This window comes from Cryptotermes secundus, unplaced genomic scaffold, assembly GCF_002891405.2.
Source record: "Cryptotermes secundus unplaced genomic scaffold, Csec_1.0 scaffold3495, whole genome shotgun sequence".
Taxonomy (NCBI): domain Eukaryota; kingdom Metazoa; phylum Arthropoda; class Insecta; order Blattodea; family Kalotermitidae; genus Cryptotermes; species Cryptotermes secundus.
In genome coordinates this window covers 27,855-52,980 of record NW_019720795.1, presented here as the reverse complement: position 1 = coordinate 52,980, position 25,126 = coordinate 27,855, and the positions used below count along the sequence as shown (strand labels likewise).

The window sequence follows — 25,126 nt, the reverse complement described above, 5'->3', positions numbered from 1 at the left end:
TTGGCACCGTATATATGTGGTGTTAACCGACGTTTCGGAGGAACGTATCGCCTCCATCTTCAGGGTAGAAGGAAAAATATAAGAAATCCGCAAGCGAAGAGACCGTGATAACCGGTGCTGCTTTTACCTGTTCTCACGGTCTCTTCGCTTGCGGATTTCTTATATTTTTCCTTCTACCCTGAAGATGGAGGCGATACGTTCCTCCGAAACGTCGGTTAACACCACACATACACGGTGCCAAATCCCAGAAGACTGCTTTCTACAAGAGCTCTGTCTGCCTGCATCACGCTCACTTGTTACTTTCCTCATTATTTTAACCTTGAAGATGGAGGCGAGATATTGCATGGCGCTATATCCTAGAAGACAGAACTGTTCATAACGACTGCTGTGAGGACCTGAGCTCCTACAGAGGGTCCATACTTTACCTCTCAGGCAGGTGTTGTTATTCTGTTTGGATGGAACGTAGAGCCGACTGCATTTGCAGATATTGTTGTCACATATTCTCGTGTGAGGGGTCACGTGACATTCGCGACTGTTCTGACACGGATCACCGATTGCTGTCAAGAGGAAACGAAATGATTTATAAACATAATGTGTGAATACGTACATGGTTGGAGAGATACAAGGAGCGATCAAGGGCATTAATGTGACTCGTCAACAATTTGACTTCTATTACTGAAGGTATTTATTGGCCAAAATAATCTTTCGTAATCCAAAATAATTCTTCAACATCGAGATCTACTTGCACATCTCAGTGGTGAGATTACAAGCCATAGAAGCGCTGGCTAATTCTCCAAATTTATAAGAATTTATAAGAGGTGATTATTCCTGGTCAATATTTGTTCCCAAATACATGTAAAATGTTAGTAGGGAAGTCTGACCATACACGTTGGCAAAAGTTATAATGCTTTTGACTAGAGTTTCCCTCTTACAATCTCGTTCGGAACGCCTGACTGAGGTCTATCTTTCTTTATATTAGTCCTTCTGTGAAAATGCCGGGATAACACTTAGAATTAGGCCATGACCACTGCCTTCCACAATCTTTTCAATTAAATATTCACTCCCATCCAAACATTCGACCCCTTATAGACTGAGACAATGACGGTCTTTTTAAACAGAATGCAATTAAAAAGCAGGAAAATTTGGAGATATCATTTGGGACCTAAGTGTATATAGAAGGATATAATTAAATATTGTACGAGAATGTGGACTGAATTCTTCTGCCTCGGGATGAGGAAAATATTAAAAATTTTAGTAAGTGGAAGTTACAATTCGGATTTAAAAAATACAGATAATTTTATTACCTGGAGCATATTAACTCTTCAAGAATGTCTATGCAAGAGATGGGTTAAATTGTAAAAAAACGCTAGAAAAAATAAAGTTTATTTTAGAGAGATTTGTCTTCTATCCTTACCAGCTTTGATACAGTCCTTCCTATCTGGTGTGAACCTGAAGCCAGCCGGACATGAACACACACCCTGCCAGCACTCCGTACTCCTGTTGCTACTGGTGCTCATACAGTCCTCAGCTGAGACACACTCCTCACCGAGCAAAACTGAGGCAGAAGGAGCAAGATTCCACACCACACCAACAAGACAGCTACATTATACCAAAACAAACTCCGAGGTATTAGTCCGCAAGCGAACTATACCGACCGAGTGACCGCCGCTTGTCAGCGAACTTAGTGCCAACTTTAGTGGATAGAGGGTGTTGCGTGGTCAGAGCAAAGGATCCCCATGGCCGTTAATTTCGGTTTTCCTGACCGGAGCCGCTATTTCCTTAAAACAGGTTTTCAATTATCCTCATGAGGCTGAGTGGACCCCGTTCCAGACCCACTACTTCACAGAAAATCTGGTAGCGACGAGAATCGAACTCGGGACCTCTGGATCTTTATCCAGGAACTCTTACAACTAGACCACAGAGGCGGTCACATTACTTAGACCACAGTTAAAAATATCAAGTACCTTCAGAGCAGTACAGCTTGGAGGAACATAACAACAGATGCAAGAATATTTGCCAAGGGAATGTTACGAACGTATCTGCCGCACACAAACACAATACTACTGCATCTACCATAAGTGATAATGAAGTGTCCCTCACTTCAAGCAGAAAGAGTTTCGAAAGCCAAGTATATTCATGTTGTACATCTTACCCATATTCTCAACACTACATTTAATTAACTTATTTCCTGCATACCCTCACACATGTACTTGTGTATTTCACTAGCTGACCACATGACAAACACCCAATTGGATAATGCTCATGGGCAAGGGACCCCACCTTCTCGGAAAGATATAATTTGGGAGAGTGGCACAACAAATAGTCAGAAGGGAAAAAATACACTACTGTGTCAACATTTGTTTTTATTCGTGTCGCTGCATGTTTCGATCCTTTACCTGGGTCATCATCAGGCCTACACGAATATTATTTAACTTCTGAATTGCGTCATTAATAAATAAGAATTTGATTCATATCGATTTCATATTGAATGAAGGAATTTATAATTAACGTATTGTGATTATTTGAGGTCACTTTGGAAGTCGGAATACATTTTTGTTTTTGTATTTCAACATCCCGTTTCAATTGTTCAAATTAGCGTCCATTGTTTATCTTCCGTCAAAATTGCAACACTTTTACATTCTACATTTCTGTAACATAAAAACGCCTGAAGATGGCCGTTTGAGGCCGAAACATGTAGTGTTGAAGTGTAGAATGTAAAAGTGTTGCAATTTTGACGGAAGATAAACAATGGACGCTAATATTTTTGTTAATGAATGAAATTTCGGGTTTCATAAAATACAGGATATTTCTTCACTAAGTACGCCATTGCAGACTTCTCAAAAAGGACTGAGTCTCCAAAATAGCGTCTTCCTTTCAGATTGTATGCTCTGGTTTAACTTCTTGCTATTCTCACCCTGAAGGACACAGCCCCTCTTATCAGGAGTTGGTCTGTAGCCACGTTCACACTTGCAAACACCATGCGAGCACTGTACTGCCGGGCCACCAGCCGTCACTGCGCAGTCGCGGCTTCTGTTGCACTTTTCACCAAGAACAACTGCAATGCAAGAGATCTACTCCAATTAAGAAGGCATACATACAAAATAAAACAATTCACCTTGCTGTCCTGGAGTTATGTAAGGCAAGAAATTTATCAGACTTGCCCTTGTGCTTATTAAGCACAACGTCAGGGAGTGGCGGTACAGCTCCATGCATTCTTAACCTTCGTACTTGATGGAGGTGAGTGGGCAGATTTATGACCCCAACCGATTTATCTTCAGGGAATATCCCCCCAGTGCCCATTAGCAAGATGTTTGTNACCCCCACCTCTTTGTTTCGCTCAGACAACACCCCCCCTGTGCCACTGTATGTGTTTTTTTTTTTTTTTTGGGGGGGGGGGGGTCCCCAGAGCCGGTCTGGAAGCTATGAATAAGAGAAAAATCTCTTGTACCTATCAGGAATCGAATCCCAGTCGCCCAGACCGTATCCCAATGCTATACCAACTGAGCTATCGATTTTCTGATATTAATTGAAAAGACTGAACAATAAAAGAGCAAAAAGCATGATTGTTAGAATAAATCTGATAATTTTTTTGAAGCGTATATTTTTCATTGATTCTGAGCTACAGTCTGAACCACTGTAGACTATTTGTTCTATAGGATAAGAGGATTTTTAATCCGTGAGATCATGGTTAAGAATTTTAAGAGGCGCGAAACACTTCAAGAACAAAGCAAAATAAGAAAATGTTCAAACCTAGAAGAGTTCGAAAAATCCTATTTTCTGGGTCATAAAGCCGTGTAGTACGTCGAAATCAACCCAAGTTTCGGAGTTCATGATCTAAGAATAATCCAGGCAAGACCCCTACTCTGATTGCTACCTGCTTCGTGCTGGGTTTTGCTTGGCTTATTCTTCGAGTCTGGAGATGGAGGGTATATTTTCCTGCAAAATGTCTGTTGACTTTCAACTGACTACATGGGATTGGATCTCAGAATATAGGGCTCTTCATAAACACCGCACTAAGAAATTCAAATCCTACCTAAGATAGCTCGAGTTAACGCATCTTACGACTATTTTACTGACCTAGGGGACACGAACTCCAGTCGTGCTTTTATACGCTCAGAACATACTGGGTCCACTGGGCAAGCCCGATCTTAGTCGGGTACCTCGAGGGCTCTAAAGCGAGGCTCCCCATTGCCTAAAACCTTTCGAAGCCAAAGACCTATGCTTCATGCCCAATTAAACCTGGGAAATTAGATATAGATATTCCTGTAACAGGCCGTGGGATCCATAGGGTCGAGATGTTGAGGCCCCCACATTTTCTAGAAAATCTGCTCATAGACGGCGGTGAGTTTGTCAGCCTTAAGCCCCAGCCGCACCTTTACCCCCAGAAGATTCCTGGTATTAATTTCTGTTAGAGTCTGAGTTGACCAAAGAGTTACAGTGCGGCTGGAAACATAGGTCAATTGAAAAATCCAATGACCTCATCGGGAATCAAACCCGAGATCTTCTGGTTTGTAGCATAGTACCCCCCTCTTGTGAAAAAGTGTACTGGGAATAAAATGTGTTTTTATTTTCTATAATTTGTGTTGGAACCATTACTTTCTTTCAGTTATTTGTAGCATAGTATTATGTTAATTGCAGACAGCGACAGTAGAAGTGATACAATCTGGGACCATAACCGCACTTCCGGTCGAGCTCTCATTTACCTTGAGAAAAACATTCTTCTTCCTGCCACTTTTCTTTTATTGGTCAGTCCGTTCATCTTCTGATATTCAGTTTTCAGACCTCCATCAGGAGAGCTCTCCAAGTATTGCCCCCTGTGGACGTTCAGCAAAACCCTCAGAACATTTCGACCAGTAAGTGACAAGCTGCGTGATTATGGACTGGGGCTTTACTTCACCAGTGGCCTTAAATCCGGACCGCTCTGGGATCAGACTGGAGAGTACCAGATTATAATGCGGCCTGAGCGTAAAGCTGATCGCTCACTTCCATCAATGTATGATTCTGTACCTCCATTCCTCCCTCACGCCTCCACACTCCTGGAGTGAAGCATAGGAACGCTGCTACTTCACAATACAAGAAGTGCCTTTCTGGGAACAGAGAAGATACCTTATTCTTCCATTAAAACTTAGTACTTATATAAATTTTTAACCTACTTCAGCTGAGCTCCGCGAATTATCGTGGTTCGATTCCCGGCAAATGCAAGATGTGTTTCTCTTCTCCACAACCTACAGATCGGCTATGCGGTCCATCCATCCTCCTGTCCAATGGATACTGGGGGCTCTTTGCTCAGGGGTAGAACAGCAGGAGCGTGAGGCTGATCACTGGCTCTACAGTTCCCTTGGACCCTAGTCTCTGATTTTTTTCAGTTCCGGTAATCAATTTCACAGACGGTAGGACTCCTTGGACGAGTGACCAGCTCGTCGCAAGGCCACTACCTAAACACAGAATACATACACATACCAAATATCCATGCCTTATGTAGGATTCGAACCAACGATCCCCATTTCCGAGCGAGCGAAGACAGTGCATACCTTAGACCGCTCGGCCATTGTGACCGACATCTCCATCTAATACGGAGGTTTAAAAATACGTGGAGCTATACCTCCATTCTCCGATTCTTTTATATGGCGTGGTGTTTCAATAAGCGGAGGGACAATTCTACGACTTTATTCGAGGACATAGTCTGGGTCTACTGTGCACTATTAGGTTTTTATTGGAACTTCCTGCAAGCCTACGACAGATAAACAGTGAATTTTAACAGATAAACAATATTAAAGGAAAACTAGTTTTATTTACACACACTCCAAAAGTCGAATGAGATGGAGTAGGCGTATTCTGATTGGTAAGAAGATAAGGCTGCAGTGGACTACTTCAAATGCCATTGTTCATTCTTTTACCACGTAATTAAACAACGCGAAAACCAAGGCCCCTCAAAAGACCCTCATTCACTTGAAAGCCCCTTTTACCTGGAAGCTTAATGCATAGCGCATGATCCTGAATGTAGCCTTCTCCACAACGGCACTTGTTCTGCACGCAGACAGCACCGGTGTCCCTGCAGTCCTGGTCAGTATCACAGACGAGTCCTGGAACAATACAAACATTGTTTACGTTCATTTATACGAAGGAAACGTGAAAATTAAAATTTTTATAAAGTACATACGCAGTTTTTACACACATATTTTTTATCTATATAATCTCCAAGTTATTCAAGTTAGTTAATCGTACCACAATTTGGGATACTATGATCTGTAGCCCGTTGAATGTCAACTGAAATTGAGGAGGAACGGGTCGCCTCCATCTTCAGGGTCGAAGAATAAGCGAAACAAGGAACCAGAGTGAAGCATATAACAACCTCCGAAACGAGAGTTGTCCATTAACGGAATAAGCGGTTTTATGTCCCAGAAGATAGAACTCTTCGGGCTTCAATCTGATCAGTGGGGAGACTAATTATGTCATGAGTTTTCGCAATAGTCCCCTGTCAGAGGCTGTTACAACAGCAACTTCAGGGCACGCTCTTATGAAAGAGAACGGTCTGGAGACTTCCTTCCGCTAGGCTAAGCTTATCTTCCGGTACCGCGAATTGGATGTTAGAAACGTATCCTGTGCCAAGTAATCTCTTGCGCATGTCCATGCAGAAATATTTCGAGCGGAAATTTTAACGACCTCGTGGTATAAACATTTACGGGTATATCCATTTTTAGGGAACCCAGAGATTACTGCGTGGTAAAGGTAAAATAAAAAAGAAGTTAAAACTTAACCTGTGCTTAACTAATTACGCTCAATGTCATGAAGGCGTATGGGGTAGTGAATGTATACACCCACGTTTCCTTGATCTCGACACTAGTTAGGATTAGTTGGCAGCTTTATATCCAGGTCGATTTTACCCAAATGGAAAGAGCCCTCGTTACCATTTAAATAGGAGGCTGGGTGGACCCCAGAGCCGATCTGGACGAGATGGAGAAGTGAAAATTCTTAACCCTATAGGGATTCGAAATGCAACTCCTCGGTAGTCTAGCCCGTAGCCAGTCGTTATACCGACTGGACTAACCCGGCTCTTGGTAAGAGTAAGGTAAAAAGGTAAACTTGTCCCTGTGCTTAACTAATTAAGCACCTCGCCATGAAGGCGTATGGGGGAGTGCATGTATAGATCCACATTTTCTTGACCTCGGAAATAACTGGAGGTGAGTGATCAGCTTCACGCCTCGGCGGATTTATCCCCGGGGTAAGAGCCCCCGGTACCCATTATGTAGGAGGTTGGTCGGACCTCAGTTTCGGTCCTCATGAGTTGAAACAAATTTTGACCACACCGGGACTCGAATTCCAGCCTCTCGGTCGTCCAACCAGCAGCCAGTCGCTAAATGTACAGCACATGACCAATCTTAATGAGGTATAAGCCTTAGAGTTTGTCAGCTCCGTATGATGAACGACTTTAGATAAACATTTCTTTGAGGTGTCCATGAACATAAATAAGTAATTAAACATTATTACATGAAGACATATGAGACAGTGGAGGCATAGCTCCACCAATTTTGACCTCGACATTAGACGAATGTGAGTGTTCAATTTCAAGTCTCGGCCGGTTTATCTCCGGAGAAATCATCCTTGGTACGCATTAGATAAGAGGCTAGGTGGGCCCCAGAGCCAATTTGGAGGTTATGGAGAAGAGAAACAGATATCCCTTGTCGAGAATCGAACCCCCACCATCCAGCCCATTGCCTAGTCCTTATACCGACTAAGCTACTGATAAATTTAAACTATGGATTATAATTTAACCGTACACAGCAAAATTCAGTTCAGCCGAAAACTTTTTATTGAAATCGTTCAATTGGTTTAACGAGATTGAAGTTATGTTATCCTTATCCTGGCAGGCATGCTAGCTGTGTCACCTTGAGAACATTTCTCTTAATTTCCCTTCCCCGGCAAATACTGGTGCCGTCCATGTTGTGTCCCGAAAAGAGAAGGAAGGAAATAAAGCGAGAGAGAGAGAGACAATGATAAGGAGCGAGCGAAAAAACAAGCGCAAATATTGAATCATGGCTGTCTGTAAGGTCGGTCAAGGCCAGGGCCGCTCCCTCTGAAGGGGAGCGTCCGGGGCGGTGGCCCCATGGATTCCACAGATATTACAGAAATGTATTTGCTTCTCTAAAATCGAGAAGAGATAGTTTCTATTTTTAGATATTAAGAGTAACAAGAACAAGAACAAAATCAAAGGAATTTCGATAACCTAAATATGTGTTGCTTACAGAGGCCTCCAAATGTTGAGGCCCCCATGAGTGTCAATCAGACCCTGGTCCGCGATACAAATCTCATTCCATGTAGATTCTTTTGTTTGCATATTCTCGACGCATCTGCACTTTAATTGGGAGTACTTCGAAATTTTTTAGAAATATATAAAAGTAACAGGCCGTGAAGGCCCATACGGTTGTGAGACGTTGAGGCACCCACATTTTCTCTAGACTGTCTGCTCACAGATGGCGTTAAGGTTGTCAGCCTTACGCGCCGGCCGCCATTTAATCCCCAGGAAGATTCCCGGTACTCATTTCTGTTATAGGCTGCTTCGACCCCAGGGCCATAGTGCGGCTGGAAGGGTTAGGTTACTTGAAAAATCCAATGATATTTAGAATCTAACCCGCGACCTTCCGGTTTGTAGAATAGTGCCTCAACCAACGACGCTACCGAGTGCCCCTTTAGAAATACATTTTTTTTAATTTTCCAAATAAGCATAATCTGTCCGTCACCTTACAATGTCTGGAAACCATTCACATCTTTCATTTATGAGCCTTTAAACCTAAAACAATTGAAATCTGAAAAGGCCGTGACATCATACAATTTAAATGTAGTGTTTTATTTTTATTTTTATTTTTATTAAATTTATTTGCTCATCGAATTTTTGCAGATGAATCTAGAATTTTCGCGTCAGCGAGGGAGAAAACGAAGTCAATATAGTGTAGACAAAATATTCACCTTCACTTGTTCTCCCATTACTTGATGATCCTAACATGATATAAGCCGATATGAAGACACAGAGAGAAGCCCTCATCTTGTGACACTGCAAAACACACACCGTACACCACCAAGCACGCCTCTCTGCCCACTGGCCACAAATTTCCTTGTTTGCTACATACTTCCTGTTTACCAAGGAAATGGTGACAAATCAGTTTTAAAAAAGATTTTAGTATTAATAATTCCAGCCGTGAGTTTCAGGATCTACCGCATGCAGAGGGTTCAATATATATTTGCCTGTAACATGAACTGAATTCAGCTGGTTAGGATTGGTTCCAATCCCTGGACACTGCATTTCCGGTATTAGAACTTTTGTCTCTAATATGTGCGTGTGTTTAAAGCAGAGGAACAGTTGAGATCTGCTAGGCGATCCTTGTGTGAGTAAGAGTCCATCTACTGCTCTACGAATCATGGTACATGATGCCTTGTGTAGGCAACCTTACGGACCGCAAGTCGAATTTGCTACCGGTGCTGAAATACCGGAAGTAAGAAGTGGGAATAAAGGCCCCGCCATAGCTCAAGCGGTTAGTCGCTGGCTTCCCATCGCGGCGGTCCGGTTTCGATCCCGGGTCTCGTCAAGTGAGATTTGTGGTCGACAAAGTGGCGCTCGGGCCGGTTTTCTCCAATACTTTGTTTTCCTCTGCCAATCTTCATTCCACCAAATTCTCCATCATCACAATCTGGGGCAGGCTACAATAGGCCAATCAGTGGCCGCCGTGCCGAGTGGACCCAGTTGGACTCCACCCCCACTAAGCGAATTAAAAAAAAATTGTGAATAAAACCTAAGGGTAACATATCTGCGTATCATACTAACTGAATGCGGAACTCACTCGTTCCCATACTAGAAGGAGTACACGCAGCGATACTGAACCAGGAAGCTTAGAGGACCATACCGATTGCGCGCCAAACAATGGCTATTACTTCCTGCCATTTTACGATAAAGCAGGATGTGTCTTAAAAGTAAAACGTGTTAATAAATACCGTAATATTTGTGACTGATATGCAGAATCCAACAAGTGCCCTGCAGTGAGTGCCAAATAGTGTTTGGCAAGATGATAAGAATTATATGGTGTATGTGCCACAGCGTCCAGATCAGCTCTGGGACCCACTCAACTTCCTATCCAATGGGTGCCGGGTTTAGACGGCCGTGGCGTGAAGCTGACTACTCACATCCATCTAGTGCTCAGGTCAAGAATGATGGAGCTACATCTCCACTCCACCCATATTTCTTCATGACATAGTGATGAATTAATAAAGCACAGGGACAACTTTACCAGCTTTACTTTTACTGTGAACTAAGTACGCAAGGCTAGAACTTGGAAAGCCGTAATTTAGGGCAATGACATAGAGGCGGCTGTAATGGACCGAACACGTGTTACAGTGGAGGAAACACTGAATACATAAGAGCATTTTGGCGGAAAGCGAAGAGGGTAGATAGGAGGTGAGTGGAACGGATACAGGATCATATCTAATGGCGGATTTGGTATTAGCGGAGCTAGAACTTCGAACTCCTCTACTGTAGTGTCAGTTGATATATGTATGGGTATATGTATGTATGTCGCAGCGACACACACAGAGAGAGCCCACACAGAGTAAGTACAAATAACAGTATAAACATATAAGAATAACATAACATAACATAAGATAGTAACACGAATATTTGTATATTACAGACAATACCTGAACAGCGATAAAACAAGAAGTGGCCGCTGCAGCACTATAGACATAGGGCATGTACCCTGAGAAAATTTTAATTTCAAAATTTGAAAAAGAAAAAGAACAGAAATCTTATAGACATTTTAACTTGAATTAAAGTTTTAAAAAAGTGCTAAATTTAGAAATCAAATTAACGCGTGTAGGTTAACAAAGATTTTATACAATTAGAAAGACTGGTGATTTTAAATTTTAACAGGCAGCGTAACAGCTACGTAAGAATACACACCTGATGATGGCCATTTAGGGCCGAAACATGTAGTGTGGAGGAGGAAAAGAAGAAAGAACTACAATTAAATTGTTACACTTAAGACGGTGTTTGTCTCATATATATTGTGTGAGTGTAACAGGATGCTCAAATATAATAATGTTCATTTATATTTTACCGCCATAAAATCTACTTGAAACTTACGGAAAAATCAGGAGTTTCAGGAAACTGGATAAGATAGAGTGCCAGTCATGGTTACTATATTTGGGGTAATAACGCAGTGTAAATTGGTAGATAAATAACTAACTTGAGAGGCTCAAATCTCACACACACAGAAGGTGTTCATATCAGTTCGGACAACGAGGTTACTCATTTCTTATCTGCAAGAGGGACGTACCGAGCTACCTCTGCACTCAGTTCCTGTTCACTTCATGCAGAAGCCATGCATAAGAGAAAGAATATTTTGGTGGTGGTATTGTGGGCAGTGTGCCATTTTCACGGTTCTGTGCAAGCCATAATTTTTCCTTCAGGTAAGCAACTAAGAGAACTTACTTATTGGGTCTCACAGCGGTGGCTATGAAGCGTACTGTCTTCTGGAACATAACGCCATGCAGTCCGTTAAGGAGAACTTAGATCAAACGTAACACAATGAAGGTTAAGAGCCGTGCCCCGAAATACGTGTATTATGAACGTCGGGTACACAGCCTTATTTAGAATCGCTGGAAAATAAGAGAATATTTCCGGAAATTACACACTAAAGAGCCTAGTCCTTTGGAGGTCAACATATGTTCCTCAAGAACATATGGCCTCCATCATCAGTGTCGAAGAGTAAACAAGCAAGGAAACAGTTCTGCTTGCTACCTTATTCGTGCTCGTTTCTTGTATGGATTATTCTTCAAACTTGAAGATGAAGGCGACATGCTTCTCCGAGACTTTAGTTGACTTTCAACACGCTACAAGGCCCTATATCCCAGAAGAGAGAACTTTTTATAACCACCGCTGTAAGAACCTCAAATCCTACATAAGTCCTCCATTTTTGTAGTTATACTTGCAAATTCTTTAACGACGTTATCAGTAACGCCTCTGTGGTCTAGTGGTCAGAGTTCCTGGCTACAGATCCAGAGGTCCGGGTTCAATTCCCGGCACTACCAGATTTTCTGAGAAGTAGTGGGTCTGGAAAGGGGTCCACTCAAGCTCCTGAGGATAAATGAGGAGCTATTTCGAAGAAATATCGGCTCCTGTCTAGAAAACCGAAATTAACGGCCGTGGAGATTCGTTGCGCTGACCACGCGATACCCTCTATCCGCTGAAGTTGGCACTAACTTCGTCGACAAGCGGCGGTCGCTCTGTCGGTATAGTTTTCTTGCTTACTAAAGACACGGTTTTTTTTTTGTTTTGTTACTAATTCATATGTTGAAATTTCCATAGAAAGCTGGCTCTCACTTTGGCGACTAAAAGCAAATGAAACTAAATCCTATCACGTCACATTTTCCAACCGCAAAGCTACGTGCCCTCCTGTCTACCTCTGCAATGAGCCTCTCCCCCAAACAACTGAAGTCAAGTACCTTGGATTCCATCTTGACCGCCGCCTCACGTGGAAAAAACATATCTTCAACAAACGAAAACATCTGGGCATTCTACTCACCAAACTACACTGGCTACTTGGACGAAGATCTAAACTAACTCTAAACAACAAGCTCCTCATTTACAAAATCATCATCAAACCTGTGTGGACATATGGCATTCAACTATGGGGCTCTGCTTCGAACACCAACATTGCCATCTTTGAGCGATTTCAGTCTAAAGCTCTGCGTCTGCTAACGGACGCCCCTTGGTATGTCCCCAATGCCATCATCAGACACGATCTACAAATACCTACAGTTCAAGAAGAAATCAGTCGACTAAGTTCGAAATACAGATCACGGCTCAACATGCACATTAACCAAGAAGTGTCTCAACTCTCTGCACCCCCGCCTCTCCGCAGACTGAGAAGACATCTTCCACATGATCTCCCAAACAGATTTCTTGTATAATGTAGTATTATTATTTAGATCTTAAGTCCCTAGTTTGTAAGTATTCTCCCACAAATCATACCAGACTTTATCTACTGCACAAGGAGCACCGCTAATGAGCGGTATTCTACACGTTCTTTTTTTTCTTTCCTTTTCACATCATTATGCTAAATGTATTAACTCAGATTGCATAATAAATATGGGAGTCTCAAAAAAAAAAAAAAATATGTTGAAATGATAAGTGATAGTTATTTGGAAAATTATGGAAGGAAGCGCTTGTAGCGTAGGCTGAGTTGTTATCTTGGTACTTGAACGTAAAGGCTAAGGATAACCACGAAAACTCTCAGGATAATCGGTGTCCAGTTCCAAATTCGAACTGAGTACCTCAGGAATACCAAGGCAGAATTATTACGGCTTGAGGGGACTTGCACTATGCGAAAAACTTCATAATTACCAGATTTTCTGAGAAATAGTGCAGGCTCGTGAGGATAAATGAGGAGCTATTTCAAAGAAATAGCGGCTCCGGTCTAGAAAACCGAAGTTAACGGCCGTGGAGATTCGTTGCACTGATCACTTGTGTTTATAGACAATGGTCAGTGCCATTGTCTCGGAAATACGTGACCATAACAGGCGGGTAGTAACTCACACGGAGCTTATATGTATGAACGAATTCATATTCCTCAGGTATCTACTGCAAATCCCGGCCGGTGCAGTATATCATAGCTAAAGTTTATCGTGGTTTTTCTCAAGGCTTTCAGCGAGAACGATCCTGTCAAATGAGAGATAACAATCCTTGAAGGAAAGTAGAGAAATATACCCCAGAATGATCTTAATCATATATGAAATATTATTAGGGTAATGGAATGATTTACGCGAATTGAGTAAGGCATGTAGCACTCACGGAAAAGAGCAAGATTTCCATGAAAATCGTTACTTCTGACAAATGAATAGAGGAGCTCACCTGGGGAACATAACGCGTAGCTGGAAGAATGATATTGAAATTAATGCTCAAGATATTTAGTGTAATTTTGTGAACTTGTTTCAGATGACTCAGGATAAGAGTCCAGTGGCGGGCTGGCTTGAACATCGTAATAATTCTGGGGGATTCCATGAAAAGTAGATATATTAACTAGCTAAGTGATAGTTTATCAGGAAGGGCTATGTTCCATTGACGCAGCTGGTTGAGTAAATCGGCAATCTAAATATTTTTTTAATAAAATATCGGCACTTCCCACAATTCGACAACTTTATCAGAATTACGCGAAAGTTCGCAGTGCTGTGTGCTAGGCTGTTGATATAAGAGATAAGCGTTCTGTACAAATAATTCTACACAGCGTCTACTGACGCAATATTTTTGGAAGTTTTACCGCTGCTTTTGCCAAAATAATGAGCCACGATATTGAGGGGATATGAATTCATAAGGGAACACTCACTGAGCAGACAGCCGACTTCCGTGAAGCTGAAACGAAGAAGACGTATGGGCTGTGTTACCGATAGTGTAAATCTTGATTGATAATATTGAATTATCACCACTCATGTGGTTGGAAACTAAGGGGACATGCTTCGGATACTTCGAATAAAGAGTCACAGACAGCCGACAAGGGGCAGTCTCCCAGCATGTGTTGTTAAGTAGGGGGGTAATATCTGTTACTTTAAAACATAATATTCGAGAGAAGGTTAGGTAACCAAACAGAATATAATACAGATTAAGAGATAATATCGCAGGAATAATTAAACAGATACATCAGAAATGTATTTATGAAATACATTAAAGGCAACGGAAACTGACTGCTCATTTCTGCATATAATTCATACTCACTCTACGGCATTAATATTTAAATGTAGATATATGACTTTTTTTATTCTCGCTCCCACTTTTGGAGCATAGGGCTCTTTTTTCAGTTTCATTGATCATTTTACAGAAGGTAGGACTCCTCGGACGAGTGATCAGCCCGTCGCAAGACCTCTACCTACACACAGAACACAAACACAGTATAAACGCATACACACAACAAACATCCATGCCTTGTGTTGGATTCGAACTCACGATCTCGGCTTCCAAGCGAGCGAAGACAGTTCATGCCTTAGGCCGCGCGGCTACCGTGACCGGCAGTGTATAAGAATAATATATAAGAATTCAGTTCGTACCTCACAGGAAACAGATCCGAACCCACGATCCCGGCTTCCGAGCGAGCGAAAACAGTTTATGCCTTAGACCGCTCGGCTACTGTGACCGGCTACATATATGACTAAGTTTCTGGAAATTTTTAAGATTGTTAATCGAAATATAAAGATAATATACAATTAAATGTCAAAGAATACAGCCCAAAGGCCGAAAAATATACAATATAATCATTTATTTATTAAATGAATTATTTTATTAGATGCTATTTTTGAATTAGATATAAAAAAATATAGTATATGCATAATTTTACTCTGTATTTTAATAAACTTCCAGTATAAAAGACAGAAATTCTATTCAAATTAACAGCGTTAAAAATAATGTCTGTTGTTTTAATTAACATAATCTCTAATATCTTTCACGGCAGTTCGTTCCTCATGTTGTATTTACATATCTGGGCGGTAGACATACAAAGGATGTCAATAGCTCTCTTTCCAATGTTGAGCCTGGCAGTTCATACCTCCAGTTTTGTGAACGGGTTTCATTTCAGAGTGTTTTCTCGTTGCTGTATTCCTCTAGGTGACTATATTTTTCGGTATCCGGGGTTGATACAGAAGGTAGCCGCAAGAAATGTAGCTTTTGAAAAAGAATTATTACTTGGAAACCTATTGTACAAGCGATTCCAAATGTTGATACAGACAAGATACTCAATCACTGGTGCCAGTCGATATCTCAGTTTTTAAGGGGTGCCAATGGTTCCCGATAACTCTCACACTTCAGAGGAATAATTTTAAACCTCATATTAAGGTGTTACAGTGTAAAAGGTGCTGAGAGTAACAAGGAACTTTGTGTTAAATATGGGTCATTTTGGCATTGTCTAACTTTTACATGCATTCCTGAAGACCTTAGAGATTCCATTTATTAATCATCTTTAAAATGTTATGAGTAAACATATCATATCTTATCGTAACTTACAAAGAGACAAATATTGCTTAACACCAGGTATAAGCATTTCCTTTGAGCATGAAATCTACCACAGATAATTCAATTTCTAATATTTTCTTTTAATATTGAAATATTCTGGGAACCTTCTTAAGTGATTTCCTGTCGAACTCACAGGGCGTTTTCTTGTGGAAAAGACAGCATCCAGATTTGGAACGTAGTTCGAATATATTGAATAGGAAATAGCATGCAGTCAATTAATGGGGTGCGCAATAGTGTAGTTGTTTGAGACACTATGCTACAAGCCGGAAGGTCGCGGATTCGAGCCCCGACGAGTTCATTGGATTTTTCAACTGACCTAATCCTTCCATCCGCACTATGGCCCTGGGGTCGACTCAGTCTCTAAGAGAAATGGGTTCCAGGAATCTTCCTGGGGGTAAAGGGCAGCCGGCGCGTAAGGCTGACAACCTCACCGCCATCTGTGAGCCGATTGTCTAGAGAAGATGTGGAAGCCTCAACGTCTCACAACCCTATGGACCTCCATGACCTGTTACAGGGATAGCTTTACTTTCTATGAAGCAAATAATATGTGGTGCTCCAATGAGGTCTACTCTCTCGCAGCACAGAGACACACCCTGTTACGAAATGGGCCATGTGGCTCCCGAATGTGACGGAACACCTGAAGGGAGTAGAGTATTTGGGAGACTTTCGAGGCAGAATGAGATATACGTACCATTAAAATCTGTCTTAAAAATGGGACATGAAGATGTGGGCTAGATTCATATCGCTGCTCAAATGGTGTAGCTGCGGGTTAAAGTGTTCACGATAATGAAACTTTGAGGTCGATAAAACGCGGAGATTTTTTTTATTACACAACTGCCTCAGGAACTCTTCCGCATGCAGTTAGCTTCAAGTAGAGATTGCTCGTACAAGCACTGGTAGCGGGGATGAACAGTGATACTACCGTTAACACGAATGCCAGCAAATGAGTAAGTGCAAGAGGGAACTAAGCCCAGGATACATATTACAAAGGCCTGTGAAATGAACTGTGTGTTTAACTGTACCTGTTTTTTTTTTTTTGCATTACATCACGTAGGTGCTATGACCTTGAAATGATTTACTAAATCGCTCACTCCTGGTTTACGAATGAATTACGCATAACGAATTACGAATGACGAATATATCTGTTCTTATCTGAACGGCCGCTTATACTGCATAGTCTCGCTTATCGTAGGAAGAGTTTGCTGAATGTTCATTTACACGGAGAGAGGTTTTTTACCGATCTGGTCTCTAGAAATCCACCTCCATGGAAACATGTTTGTACTGAGTCGTTTCCTAGAAACTGCCTACATGTCACAATATAATTACCGTATTTACGCATGTATAGGCCGCGTGCGTGTATAGGCCGCAGCACAATTTTCAGACAGAAATTATAGAAAAAAATAATTTTCTTGGGATATTATTTCAGGAGTAGAACATTCTGTATTACTAACTATGAATATATTTTTTTTTTTAAATGAAGTGTGATTTCGAATATTTCGAATATAAGCCGCACCCCAGTTTTCCTCTTGAATTTTTGGCAAAAAATGTGCGGCCTATACTAGCGTAAATACGGTACCTCCGATGTTCGGTACAAATATTTAGGATTTGAGGTTCTCACAGCGGTGGTTATGAAGAGTTCTATCTTCTGGGATAGTACGCTGTGTAGCCCGTTGATAGTCTAACGACATTTCGGAGGAACATATCACCTCCATCTTCAGGGTCGAAAAGTAAGCCTAGCAAGAAACCACCGTGAAAGCAGATGGCAAGAAGAGCTCTGCTTATTCGTCTTATTCTTCGACCCTGAAGATGTAGGCCATATGTTCCTCTGAAACGTCGGTCGACTTTCAACGTACTACACGGCGTTATATCTCAGGAAATTACACACTTTACAAATATTTACTTCGTTATTTCTTCTCTTGCAGAAATCGGTAAACCCTGCTCAGATGACGACAGATGCACCAAATTCATTCAGAATTCCATCTGCAGCGAGAATTTTTGCGCATGCGTGCAAGATTTTGTTCCACATCCATTTAACAAATCGTCATGCATACCAGGTAAGTATCTGTCGGTAGTTTAAATGATGAAGTCATACCAATAGGCCTACTTCCGCGCCAAGCGGAAATGGACACATTGGCCTCTATACAAGGAAGCATCAGTATCAATGGAATTTTATTGTATCTAGAGATCTGCTTCCTACTAAAGGGGGGGGGGATTCCACTATGTGTTTTCTGTGAAGTAAGTTACAGCAGGCTGAGACTCATTAGTGTGTCTCATTCAGTAATGGAGAAACAATTGGAACTTACAAACAAACTCCGTGGCCTGTAGTCCGCAAGCTAACTCTACCGACCGAGCGACCGCCGCTTGTCGGCGAAGTTAGTGCGGATCCCCACGGTCGTTCATCTCGGTTTTCTAGACCGGCAATTGGAACCCACACCATGACAATATCCCATGTCACAGCTCCCTCGCAAAGCATAATTTTTGGCTAAAATCCCAATTCTAACCATCATCCAACCACCGACGTCTCCAAGATATCGCTCCGTGCGACTTCTGTTTCTTCCTGAAACTTGAGATGACATTCAAGGTCATCGTCTTGCCATCTCTGGAGGATATTCAACAGAAGATCTCAGAGCCATACCAGAAGAGGACTTCCAGAGATTCTGGCAACAAAGGTAGGACCACTGAAGCAAGCGGGTGTGTGCGCCTCCTTTTAGTTTTTAGACTTACCTCCGAATTTTGAAAACCATAAGATGAGATTTATGAGATCATATTGCTGTCTGTATGTTTGTGTCTATTTTTGTCTATCGTTGCTGGGTAACGGCTCGGTTGCTAGGCACCGAATACACATGCAACAATAGAATATTTGTTGTATGCGTAGTCTTCTACGCGGACCGAATTCTTATCAAAGGACAGCAGGCGATTAGTTCTTCCCAGAACTTTTTGTTCAAAATGAGAAAAGTTACCTAAAAATATGACCCATATAATAAGATACACATATGGTTGTATTTGACTGCCTCTGTGGTCGAGTGGTCAGAGTTCCTGGCTACAGATCCAGAGGTTCGATTCCCGGCGCTACCAGATTTTCTGAGAAGTAGTGGGTCTGGAACGGAGTCCACAGCCTCGTGAGGATAACTGAGGAGCTATTTCAAGAAAATAACGGCTCTGGTCTAGAAAAACCGAAATTAACGGGCGTGGGGATTCGTTGCGCTCACCACGCGACACCCTCTATCCGCTAAAGTTGGCACTAACTTCGCCGACAAGCGACGGTCCTTCGGTCGGTATAGTTCGCTTGCGGACTTCAGGCCACGGAGCTTAAGGTTGTATTTATTTGTTGAGAATTTTGAAGATGGAATAAGACAGAATAATTATGTTTCGCTTTTGTGTTATTTAGTTGCTAAGGACCTCAACGATCCTTGTGAGGAAGAGATCCAGTGCACCATTTCTTTTGGGCCAAATGGAACATGCAACGAAGAAAAACATTGCGTCTGTAAACCTGGAAATCACTTTGCTATACCCAGTAGTTGTGTGCTGAGCATAGGTAAGTGACGGCTGACATTAAGGCTTGATACAGAGGATAGCGAAGCGAATCCCGTTATCCCTTTATAGTTGCATAATGAGTTTTTGAGCAGAAAATGCTTTGTCACCGCACACAAGACGTGTGGGCCCGATAGGCAGTCACGGTTTACATTCAGTGACCTAGGAGTCCTAGAAACGGTGGAGGTGACGAATCGAGAGCATTATCACTGCCCTTTACTCCCTTCCATACCCCTCTGGCCCAATTGAGACACCTCAAAGCGCTTGTCGCTAACGAAATTTACAGTAAGAGTGTTGGTCCCAACAGTGGATTGAGTACACCGACTAAGCTACTGGAAGGCAGTGTCGAAGAGTGGTCTGGAGGGAGAAGCGTAGCTCTAGAGCGTAGTGGAAGGGATCCATCTACGGTACCCCTTTCCGTGATTTTAGTTTACGTGTAGGGAATATATACCGTATTTACGCATGTATAGGCCGCATATTTTTTGCCAAAAATTCAAGAGGAAAACTGGGGTGGGGCTTATATTCGAAATATTCGAAATCACATTTCATTTTAAAAAAATTATATTCATAATTAGTAAAACAGGGTGTTCTACTCCTGAAATAATATTCCAAGAAAATTATTTTTTCTATAATTTCTGTCTGAAAATTGTGCTGTGGCCTATACACGCACGGGGCCTATACATGCGTAAATACGGTATAGACATATATATCACCTGTTGCTCCCACTTGGAGTATAGGACATCCGTGAAACTATTTGTTCCACTTTAGTTTCTTAAACCTAAGACAGTCGGTAGGACTCCTTGGACGAGGGATCAACCCGCCGCCAAGGCAACTATCTACACAGACACAGAATAAACGTAGACATCCATGTCTTGAGTTGGATTCGAACCCACGATCCCAATGTTGGAGCGAGCGAAGACGGTTCATTCCTCAGACCGCGCGGCCACTGGGATCGGCCGTACAGAGAATATACGGAACAAATTATGATATCCATACTTATCTTCATTAATGCATGAACATATTTGTATTCAGTTCTTTTCACACTCATTATAGAGTTAAGTAATAATCTGCAATATTATGAACGCACCTTCATTGCAGGTTTGGGTGAGAAATGCGGAGAAACCTTCCAATGCTACTTACCCGAGGACGGGTTGAACCAGCATATCAGATGTGACGATACGAAGAAATGTAATTGTGACACGGGTTACATACCAACGCCTGACAAGCAAAGTTGCAAGAGTAAGTTGGTCCACATACAGATCAAATGCCGTATCGTGGAGGTAAAGATCCACGCATTATCATCCTCGAAAGGGGAGCCCAGCCTTGTGTAAATGAAACACATTCTCTACAACATGTCCCAATCAGGACATTCAGTTTGATATAGAGCTACTTTAGTGTCATTTTCGGCCATCTTAGCGCTTTTAATACAGTTTTGCGGGTTATCTTAAAATTTTTTTTTATTGCTAGTGGGGTAGGTCCCTTGTACTGCGGTCACTTCTGGCCTACTGTACCAGCCACAGATGATAGGTGAGGGTGATTGTGGAGCAATTGGTAGAATGATGATTGGCAGGGGAAACCGAAGTACTCGGAGAAAACCTGCTCCAGCGCCACTTTGTCCACCACAAATCCCATTTGACCAGACCCGGGATCAAACCCGAGCCGCCGCGGTGGGAAGCCATTGTAACCGTCCTCCTTTGGGCCCTTTACGTTGGTCGCCACTTATCACCGTCCTCCCTCTTCTCGTGGATGTCGAGAAGTTAGGTGGGAAGGGAGGAGAATTGTGGTTGTTGGAGCTGGTAGGCGAGAGCTCGCTTCCTGTACACCCTTAGGTGTCTCGCGAGTAGGTAAAGACGGAAGTATCTGGGTTCTGTTCGGTAATTGGTAGAGCTGAGTTCATATCCCGGGTCTTATACGGGTCTGGCTCGGGCAGGGCAGGAAGAATCTTTCACTACAATCACACACACCTCTTTAGACCGTTGCACTTAGTAATCATTTAATTCCCTCCAGCTTACTGAATACAAATGAATCTATTAGTAGCACTTGTTTAGAACTTTGCTTATAATATTTTTACGGAAGGGACGTAGTTGTAATTTTGTGTCCGACTTTGCCGAAAGTTGGATGAAGACTCCTTGAGGTGGAATGCACTGTCTCTGAATCCTGAGGTCCACGAACCACAGACTCCAAGAGAAATCCACTCCTCCACTTTTGCCATTGGTTAAGTTTCAAACTAGGAGGTTCCCTAAATTTTGAATTTCCAATCATGTTGCTCTGCTATGTGATTCTGGCAGATGCTGACCTGACGCTAAGGTTGACAGCCCCTTGATGCATTACGATCAGGGTATGAGGCTCCGGCCGTCCCACTTTTAAGTTATAGCTGTCCCAAGCTGTCAGCTCTCAAATTCTCAAAGACTTTCTGACTTTGCTGAAACTGACAGAATTCCAGGAAAGTTCCAGATGTTACTTCCTCTCCACATAGCAAAACTTGAACTATGTCCCTTCTGCGTGTAAGGGTTGGCTATCTGCCGCATCTCTTGGTATTTACTTGACATTAACTTAATATAGGTATAATTAATACACAATAGTCCACCAATTAGAATGAATGGTTACACCAGCGACTAATCACTTGACCTAAGCCGCGACCCTTCTTAAAGTGTTAGCATCCAGACTACAAACGCAAGTTTAATCTTGAGAGTTGAGAGGAATGCAGGCAGTCGGTACCATTAGAGGAATAGTAGATACTACTACCTGAGCCAAAACATAATTTCTTTAGTTCAGTGCAGCTAAGCCTTATATAAGCATGCTAGTGTCCAATACGTTCTTTATTGATGCTGTATGTAGGTCTGCTTCCATCTCGCCCACTCTTGACGGTCCCTTCGTCCTTAACCCTGCTACTGTCGAGGTTAGAGTCTCTACCAGTGTAGAGCTTTGAGGGGGGGAGGGGAAGTGGAGGAATAGTGAACTGGAAATTGGAAGGAAGCACTCGTCTAATAATCGGGGTGCTATCGCGGCATTTGATGGGGCAACTGGGGGAAGAACGAAAAAGCCCAATCAGGAAAGCCTTCGGTTTGAAATCAGAATTTTGCGAAGAGGAAATTTTGTCGAATCTACTTCAGGAGTAGCAGTTTCGAGGTTTCACTAGCAAACTGATTCTAACAGTAATCTTCACAGCTTCTCGGATGTTATCGCTAGCGAAGAAACCCGATTATATCCAGAGGTTTCCTTTAGTTAAACCGAATCGGAAAAATGAAATCGCGTTGTTTATTGTTCCAGTCTTATGAACCAATTAGTAACAAGGTTAGAGGTGGAAAGAATGAGAAGGAGAGACAGATAACAATGTACGAAAGGTTTCACATGTAGGCCCTAAGATAACTCTTAACTTCTGCACATGGCCATGTGGGAATTCATCGAGTTCCTTTGACAAAAGTTGCTATAATTCTGACGCTCCTTAAGTGGAGGCATGAAGTAGGGAGAATCCGCATAAGAGTATTGGATCTTATTGAAAAATTAATAGAAATTTTCACGAATTTCGGAACAATTTTACTCTGTCATACTCAACGTCATCTAGTATTCTGAGAAAAATTTTGCAGAGAGACTATTCAAATTATTATTTTGGAATAAGGTAAAGTTAAAATTGTCCTTGTGCTCAAATTAGCTAAGCACTATGCCATGATAATGTATGGGGGAGTGGAGGTATAGCTACACCATTCTTAACCTCAATACTAGATGGGGGTGAGTGGTCAGCTTCATGTCCCAGCCACTTTACACCTGGCGAAGAGCCCCTGGTACCCAATGGATAACAGGCTGAGTTGGCCCCAGAGGTGGTCTGAGTGCTCGAGTACAGACAAATCTCTTTCCCCTGCCAGGAATCAAACCCCAGCCATTCATCACATAGCCTGTCACTATACCTGATCTATCCCAGGAATAATCACAAATATTTTCGTTTTGTTCCAGGTTCTGGAGCCACTAATATAATCTCCATTATATGTCTTGTGGGAGTTTGGATATTGCATCTGGAGGTATAGAAATTATTGTTCCGGCGGTTAAAACGTAGACAGGGAATATGAAAGTGCGTCCCCACTTCGAGTCTTCAATCAAGACACGTAAAAGTAGGAGTAAATGGAAAATCTTCAAACGACTCTAGTTTCTATGAAGAATGTTATGGAATTTTAAACAATCAGGATATATCATGAATTGCTATTACTCATCTTCTGTACGTTCTCTGTGCTTTTGTCCAGCTGAAATTTAGTATTTATTTTTGTGTTCTTAATTTTAGAACCTGTAGCACAGGAAGAACACTTCATGAATAAAAATATGTTCACTATTTAACTGAAATAACTGAGTTTATGAGTTTCATTTTAATTCAACGTAAGAGTGACCTATGACAGACTGCTACTGCCAATGAAGGAGGTACAAGACTCATACTTCTGCTGCGGTCGAATATAAAAAAAAAATTGTATTAAAATATGCCTCTCAGAAGTGATGTTTTATGCTACCTTTTGATTTGTAAGTAACTTGGACTCTCGTCTTAAATTAAGCATGAAAATGTGGACGCTTGAGAAAACAGTTGCCTACTAATTCTTGGCTCTACCGTCCTCTAAGAAGAACCTTCATTTTCTTTACGATAAATTCCGCTCTTTCTTTCATCTGATATCTCTCGTTAAGTTTCTCAACATATTGTAACATATAGATATATTTAAACAAAACGAGTTGACGAAAACTTTTCCTAGGATACGAAAATGGAAGTTGTGGACTCTTGGAAACCAACTCGTTGCTGTGGGATCTACAGGCGTGTCCATGGATACGAGCATTCAACAAACATTTTCCTAGGATACTTTAAAGCTATATAAACGGTCTTCCTTGTAATACAGGCATTCGTAGGTCAGAAAGCATCCTTAAAGTAATTCGGAATAAAGTCAGAACAGTAGAAGACATACTAGAAGAGGAAGCAATTGTAGTCCAGTCAGAGTGGGGCGAGTCTTAGGCAGTAAATGATTGTCATAAAGAGAGATTGTAAAAGAAGGTATCCATAAATTCATTTATCCAATCCAAAAACCTGTTATAATTAGTCACGGAACCCTAAACTCATGACCAGGGCCCGGATTTTGATGACCTGAAAATATTTAAAAAATGACCTATAAAATGACCGAAGAAATTGAGAAAAATTACCTAAAATATGACCCAAAAATGTAATATGCAGGGCTCGAATTTTGATGATATGAAAATATTAAAAAAAGACCTATAAAATGACCGAAAAAATCCAGAAAAATGACCTAAAGGAGAAAAGAAAGAACACTTCGCTTCCATGTTATTCACATTTCACAAAACATATGAAGAAAATTTCCCTAAAATGGCCAAAAATGACAAGAAATACACTTAAAAGTCCAAAAATTTAGCAAAAAATTACCCCCAAAATGAAGAAATGGCCTTAAACTTAAAAATGTCAAAAAATGACAAAAAATTACCTATAAAATTTACATTTCTCTAACCAGCAGCTCATATCCGAGATTTATATATTTAAGAGCATCGCATAGAATACAAGGAAAAAAAGATGAC

At 41.6% G+C, this 25,126-nt stretch overlaps 2 protein-coding genes across 3 annotated transcripts in view; one reads left to right on the top strand and one right to left on the bottom strand.

Moving 5' to 3' along the window:
- The window catches only part of LOC111873610 (EGF-like and EMI domain-containing protein 1), an 11,705-nt gene extending 2,606 nt beyond the window's left edge, over positions 1-9,099 (bottom strand). Inside the window, exons 1-5 of one of the 2 annotated variants that reach the window (XM_023868473.2) lie at positions 8,965-9,099; positions 5,967-6,083; positions 2,915-3,071; positions 1,415-1,555; positions 426-557 (exon numbers count right to left, since the gene is read on the bottom strand). In XM_023868473.2, the coding sequence (XP_023724241.1) occupies positions 426-557; positions 1,415-1,555; positions 2,915-3,071; positions 5,967-6,083; positions 8,965-8,982 (565 nt within the window). In that variant the 5' untranslated portion in view covers positions 8,983-9,099. Of the gene's footprint in view, positions 1-425; positions 558-1,414; positions 1,556-2,914; positions 3,072-5,007; positions 5,029-5,966; positions 6,084-8,964 lie in introns of those variants that run through there. The other variant, XM_033755204.1, reaches the window with a different exon arrangement.
- A 2,147-nt stretch (positions 9,100-11,246) lies between these two features.
- On the top strand, positions 11,247-23,902 carry LOC111873636 (latent-transforming growth factor beta-binding protein 2-like). The gene is made up of 5 exons (XM_023868540.2): positions 11,247-11,454; positions 17,965-18,096; positions 19,431-19,577; positions 20,672-20,812; positions 23,525-23,902. The coding sequence occupies exons 1-5, from the start codon at positions 11,367-11,369 to the stop codon at positions 23,593-23,595; spliced, it is 579 nt and encodes a 192-aa protein (XP_023724308.1). The 5' UTR covers positions 11,247-11,366; the 3' UTR covers positions 23,596-23,902.
- Positions 23,903-25,126: the final 1,224 nt, after the last annotated feature.

Excerpts from the sequence above, each read along its gene's own strand:
- LOC111873636 (XM_023868540.2), top strand. The coding sequence starts at position 11,367 with ATGCATAAGAGAAAGAATATTTTGGTGGTGGTATTGTGGGCAGTGTGC. Across the intron at positions 11,455-17,964 it reads AGCCATAATTTTTCCTTCAG|AAATCGGTAAACCCTGCTCA; the intron begins GTAAGCAACTAA and ends CTTCTCTTGCAG. Across the intron at positions 19,578-20,671 it reads TAGTTGTGTGCTGAGCATAG|GTTTGGGTGAGAAATGCGGA; the intron begins GTAAGTGACGGC and ends CCTTCATTGCAG.